This window comes from Sinohyriopsis cumingii, chromosome 4, assembly GCF_028554795.1.
Source record: "Sinohyriopsis cumingii isolate HCF-2022 chromosome 4, ASM2855479v2, whole genome shotgun sequence".
NCBI lineage: Eukaryota > Metazoa > Mollusca > Bivalvia > Unionida > Unionidae > Sinohyriopsis > Sinohyriopsis cumingii.
The window spans coordinates 35,775,452-35,782,297 of NC_142964.1; the positions used below are offsets into that span (position 1 = coordinate 35,775,452).

The 6,846-nt window shown below is 34.7% G+C and overlaps 1 protein-coding gene across 3 annotated transcripts in view; it reads left to right on the forward strand.

Moving 5' to 3' along the window:
* LOC149800929 (uncharacterized) overlaps positions 1-6,227 on the forward strand; it is a 31,865-nt gene extending 25,638 nt beyond the window's left edge. For all 3 annotated transcript variants that reach the window (XM_089954234.1, XM_089954235.1, XM_089954233.1), the window contains exons 4-6: positions 722-769; positions 1,159-1,627; positions 4,536-6,227. In XM_089954234.1, coding sequence (XP_089810360.1) covers positions 722-769; positions 1,159-1,627; positions 4,536-4,585 — 567 coding nt within the window. In that variant the 3' untranslated portion in view covers positions 4,586-6,227. The remainder of the gene's footprint in view (positions 1-721; positions 770-1,158; positions 1,628-4,535) is intronic.
* Positions 6,228-6,846: the final 619 nt, after the last annotated feature.

Genomic DNA, 6,846 nt, shown 5'->3' on the forward strand with positions numbered 1-6,846 from the left:
TCGTCGCAAATTTCAACTCAGTTTTCATCGTTTATCAATCTTTGCTTTCCACGTTAACATCAAGTGCTTTTTTCTTTGCTTTTATTTCAGTTCGTGACTTTCAAATCGCTATCGTTTGATTCGTAATTTTGCTTTGATTTCTGTTGAACTACTGTCCTTTTTAAACCCATCTGTTCTTAGCAGCTCATTGCTAGTTTTCTTTGTACACTACCAAGAAATATCCAAAGATTTGAGTCTTATATTAAGCAATACAAATATATATCAGAATTTAAACTTAGCTTTTCAATGTTTGTTTCCATCAACTTAGAGTCACATTTTTATACGTGCTCTGCTATGGATAAAATGTGAACAAAATTGCTCATTAGGAATGTTTCAAAACGTTTAAAAATCTTTTTATTTTAAAATAAAATATTGATAATGCTAATTAGTAGCATAGTTGTCTCCTGTCTGAGAATTTATCAAGTATACTTAACCTCTCTACCTTTAATATAACTATGAACTGATTTATTCGGTCCTTTGGAGGATTGAGAAAGGCTCTCTCTCTCTCTCTCTCTCTTTATATATATATATATATATATATATATATATATATATATATATATATATATATATATATATATATATATATATATATATATATATATATATATATATATATTTAGAGAAAGAGAGAGATGTTCTGCTCTCTCAAATGAGGTTTATTTCTTTTAATACTTTTTAGGTGCTGATTCATTTCTCCCGATGGAAATTAAACACAAACCAACAAAAGGTAACCATAACTTATCTCATACTCAAACTGACATAGATTATTGCAAATAAGTACAGATACAAATAATGTGAAAGATGTGTAAAGCTTTACTTTATAGTTTGGATCCATATTTCTTGAAACAATATTGGATATTCATATGTATTTTTAAAAGTATTATCTAATAAGAGTACAACAAAACCAGTGTTCTTTATCTACTAACATTCTCATGGAGCCTATTTTTGAGGAAGAGTTTTTTTTTTGCATTTACTCTCAGATTAATAACCTGTGTATTGAAAGCCAAGTATTTGTATTGTAATAATAACAATGCGGATTGTTTAAAACCAAACCATAATTTATTCCAAGACAATTATTATCAAACTTAATACCATTCTTATTTTTTTTCCACACAGGAGCAATCTGAATCGTACAAGGAAACAAAGGGAAAGAAAGAAGTTTACAATGCGTTATCCAAGTCTCTGCCGAACACTGCTGCTGATAATTCTGACGTCACGCTATCAATAGGCGGAACTGCAACTGGTGCAACAAAACTTAAGTATCAAAAATTTTCCAAACAAAAGATATTGTCTGACAGATCTCATGCGACAAAAGAGAAAGACAAGAATTATGCTAATAAGACCAATGATCAAACTGTTGAGATCAAGCAGCGTGAAAACGAACATAATCACGTGCATTCCACAGATAAAGAAAAGGAACAAAACACTGGAGCTATTAATCTCGAGGAGAAACAGACACTTTTTCAGAAAATAACCAGAGAAGGTTCTGACTTTGGAAATAGCGTAGTGGTGGAAAGAAAAGATAATTCCAGTAACAAGGATGTCAAAACAGTAGAAAGCGAGTTTCTGGAACTTACAAAATCTGGTATTTATCTTTTGTATATAAGTCACCTATGGAATGGGTTTCTCATGACTCCTAAAATTATTATTATATCTCCGGGTTTCCGTGAGGTGTGCGGAGGTAGAAAAGTGGGAGGCGCTTTCGTTTCAGTCACAGAGACAATGTAGGTATGCGACAAAAGTAAGGCGGCGGAGGAAAAGATAGAAATGGAAAAAAGAAACGCAAACATAGCTGCAGCTTTTTAAGATAAGTTATCACGAAACGACAGTACTTTGCTGGGGACATAGCGTACGGTTTCTGCGGTGTTGTTCCTGGAAATAACTAACTAAAGCAAAGCGAGTAGTTTTTCTTTCTTCAGTCGTGATCGATATCTGTCTTAAAGTTCTGGCCAAAACGTCAATGAGATTTGTATTTCTGACCATAAGTTTTACAAGAGTCATATACAGATGACATATTCCCTGGTACCACTTAGACTATTTAAGAAAGAAGGAATGACCTAGAAGTTACGACTGATCGAACTATTTTTTTTCTTCTTCTCCATTTGTAATATCTCGGTCGATCCTACAGTCAATCAAAATGCACAAAAAAACCAAGGGGGCGCTCACCAATTGTTATGTACTTTTCAGAGAGTGACGAATGTAAGGTGAAGTTGTTTGCATTTAAAACATACACAGTGGAGAGAATGTTGGCATACCTCTATGCTACTTTAATGTAATGTGGCTGACATTTCTTTGGATATTGTACTTTTGGAAATTGTAGATGATCTAAGCACACTGCTATCTAAACTGAATGCTCCCTTGTGCTCCAAAAATCAGCCTGGATTTTTCTAAAGTACATTATCCTTAGCAGCTATTAAAATAGGGAAAATGAATTTTACCAGACTAGACAAGACCAGCTTCTGAAAGTGCAATAAATGAATTACCAAATATATAAAATTTAAAAAAAAGTTATCGTCTCTCTTTTATACAATTTACCTCTGAAGTTCAGTCAGTGAAAATGACCACGTGGAGCTTGCACTTTTTTGAAAGATGCGCATCTGGAGTAAGGCCAAGCTTTATACTCTATAACCCATATTACACCTATGAGTCATACACCAAAATAAAGGGAATTAAAGGTTCTTTGAACTATATTTAAAATAAACAAGGTCTTTTTTTTTTCAAATAGCCAGTATGATCAGTGAGGAAAGCCGGAGAATTTCGTTTTCTTTAAAATTTTAACCCTTATGTAAAATACGAAACTGTAGAGCGCCACCCAAGGAATTTCTTTTTTGCAGGTAATTTTCCGGCGAACAAAATGTATGATTTTTGTATAACTTACTGCGCTGACATACACTCGGATCATACTTTTATCCTACAGAAAAAGTGGATATAGTTCAGAATGATACTGCAGGACCTGGGAAAAATGTATTCGGAACATCATCGTTTCTCCATATGCGAGTCCAATAAATTCGATTCTTTGATGAAGACTCAGAGGTCGTCGTAGTGGTACCTCCCATATCAATAAGATATGGTCGGTGAACATTTTGCATGGATGCCAAGAAAAAAATTATCTTAGGTGTTGGAAAAAAATTCAATCGGCAGCGTTTTTAATTGTTAATGCTATTCATCCATCTTTGTAATGAAACAAACAATAAGAAATCACTGGGTTAGTAGCCTGAAACTATTGTTTACATTCCTGTTAGGGATGACACATCAGATCGCAATTGTGACCTCATTTGTGTTTTTTGACACAGGCTTGACGGGATTTACAGCCAATGATTTTATTAGCTCGCGATGAAAAATGCCGAGGATGTTTAAATTGGGAAATATTTGGGTGAGATAAAAAAAAATAAAAAAAACCCCAAAGCATACCAAATAAACAAATTTAAACAAGAAGAATATAAAAATTATATTAGTCGGTAAGAATGATATAAGAGCAATTTGGTTGTATACAAGTCTAGTATCTTTCTGACATAATGTACAATATGACCGTCATCATCCAGATGATGTCAACACTTTCACAAGGCATCTTGGATCAAAACTTATTCCAAACACACAGTTGAATGTCTCTTTTATTGGGGTCTAATGTAAAGGACTTTTGGTGGGATAAATTCGTTATATAGTTTATTAGCGACTATATCCGAGATTATTGTGGTCCAATTAGTATTGGACTCGGCACAAGCGAATCATCTTATACAAATTGCACACCGATTCCTTAACTGTCGTATACGGTCACTAATACACTACAATATGATCCACCTGATGTAAATTCACTTCAAGGGGGTATAGTTATTACCCCACTTGGGCTGGCTGAAACTATCTATGACCCTCTCGTGCCTCCGGTCGTGCTGTCAGGAGTCATCATTTAAGTTGTGTGAACTCTTTGCAATCAACCATACTAAAATTAGAGTCAACAAGATTGTTTTGTCTTTCATTCTTCAATTCAAAGGAAATTAGTTTCTGTAAAATAAATACACAAGTGAAACATTTATTTCTTGAACACACACACACACACACAAACACACTTAAATAGTTCTTTTCGTTCAATGCAATGAAATTTCCATGTTATTGCTATTGAATCCTTACACAATACCTTTATATCACTTTGACAAGGGTGCAATCTGTATCAGCACATATATATATGACGATACAGATTGCTCCCTTGTCAAAGTGTTCGTAAATATATCACACATTAACTATTTGACGGCAGTGACTCCACGTTTGCCACTTAAAGATTGAGACTCCACTATAAATGGAGCATTTGACACTAAAGGATGAAGGCTCCATTATTAAAAGGAGCATTGCTCACTTAAAAGCCGTGACTCCAATAAATAATCTCACATGTAACATATACCGACCCTCCCTATCTCACCCGGCCGATTTAGAAACTTTGTTTATTGCATAAAAAGATAAGCATTATTCCATCTTACATACCATTTTCCTTTTACTTGCAGACGAATCTACAAGCGCCGAGACACTGAATTACCTTTCTGCCACCGACTAATCTGCAACAGACGATTCCCATCTTTAATGTATTTCTACACTGGAAATCCTTACATATTATAATGGCATTTTTTACAATGAAGTCATGCTCATATACTTTCTTCCTGCTCCCTTTTAATGTTACATTAGTTTTTGCTGTCAATGCATTTTCGTGTCGCCGCATAACTTACTTTCCATGCGTTTTTTTGATAAATATTTGACGGTGACTTCGTAAGCTACTACAACTGACTTCCCAGCATTCACTTGGTGACCACACACAGCCAGAAATACTTCCTTTTATCGGTACTTATGAAAATCAGTTCGCAATTGAAGGGAATTAATGAGGGACTTAGTGCAAAAAATAGTACCGATATGGATGTACATCCAACTTTTTAAGAGATAATGTCCCGTCCTTCACCCCTCAGCTTGCAGTATTTACAGTTATTACCTATATTTTACAATAAAACATAAACAGAAAATAAAAAGTTTGTAATTCAGTTTTGATTGTTGCAAAATTAGTTTTTGAAAAACAATTATCCGAAAAAAATGTGGTAAAATTCGCACGTCATCAGCCTGCATTTAACGTTATTAAAATTGCAAAATTTTAACTTGAAAAGAAATGGCCAATTTTGCTACTAGCTATGTCATTATATACCTGATATCGTAATTGCAATCTCCGAAAGATCCTGTCTGAAACAGAGCATTTTGAACACCTAATAAGGTTGCACAATTGAATAGAAACTCGAAGTTCTTACATCTTCAATATACTTCATTCAGTAAGGTTGAAAATTGTGCCTTTATAAATTATTCCTAAGTTTGTTCTCCAAAGGAGAATTTAGTCCGGTATCCTGACTTTATTCCACTCGTAGCGTGTTCAGTGTAACAAGGTGCAAGTATACCAAAGATCAAGGTAACAGCTGAAAGAAATTTTTCTGACGCGTTTTACCATTAGTTACGATGGAAGAGCATTTTTTCTTTTGTAATAGTTCTTTCTTGTTGCCTTGATCCTTGTTCGTGCTTTATTATTATATGACAAGAACAACAAGCAAGAGCAGTTACGGAAGTTTTTCTTATATTTGCATATAGCGTTATACCAAATGTAAAGACCGTCTTGGGCACAGTAGCAAGGTTTTCTTCAGATATATTTTAGCACTTTTGTCTGATTTATTTATTTTGAAAAATGAAGTGTTATAATGTTTTCTTATATGGATTACTGACTACATACTTTTTAGACACTCCATAAATGAGTAGTTTGTAATGGCGATACGTACTGATGGTTTAATTGTATCTGTTCGTATCAATACCTTGTCCGTGAATTAGACATACTGTACCATGTACGTATCACTTTTCCTTCGTCCAGGTGTTAATGGCCTGTATTCGGATTTTTTTAAAATCACATCTTTTGGATCAGTTTCTATAGTCAACTGAAATGTTAGTACAGTATTAATGAACGCCTGAAGCTTGGACGCTGACATGTCATGAGTCTTCATCATGTCTAGCCTGCCTCAGTACAACGACATTCACTGGCAAGACTGATGAACCGTGGAAATATCTGTCTGGTCTTTTGCTTTATTAGAATAACCCAAGATAATTGAGTACAAGTCGTTATGTATTAATCATGTCCATCTTCAAATTGTTCAGTGAATAAATGATTTAAAATATTAGCATGTGTTCTTGTTACATAAATGTTTACTGACCTTGGTCACTGTATTAAATAACGGAAATCAAGCTACACTTGCAGTAAACAAATATTACCCCGTTTAGCAAGAAGTTAAATTTATGTGCATTTACTATCAAAATACATATTTCTGTGATGACGTTCATTTTCATTTCTTTTGTTACTAAACCATGCTAATTTGCGAATGCTATTGAAAATAAGTTGTTGTTGTTGTTGTTGTTGTAGGGTTTAACGCCATTTTTCAGCAGAGGATAGGCTATACATGGCGGCCAGTATTAATGGTGGAGGAAGATCCCGGAAAAACCCCAGTAAGAACCACCGACCCTCGAGAAGCTACTGGCAAGCTTTCTCACATACCCACATTGGCCGAATCCGAGACTCGAACCTACGCAGACAGAGGTGAGATGGCAGTGATCCGTAACGGAGAGCGCTTTAGACCACTGGGCGACTCGGGGCCCCTTGAAAATACGTAAATGAACAGTTGTTAACACACTGTAACATCCAGGTACTCAAATAAGTAACATGCAGCCAATGAAATGTACGTTTCCTTCCAACTTCAAGTATCATTTCCAACATAAATATTTCTTAGTCACATCTCAGTATTG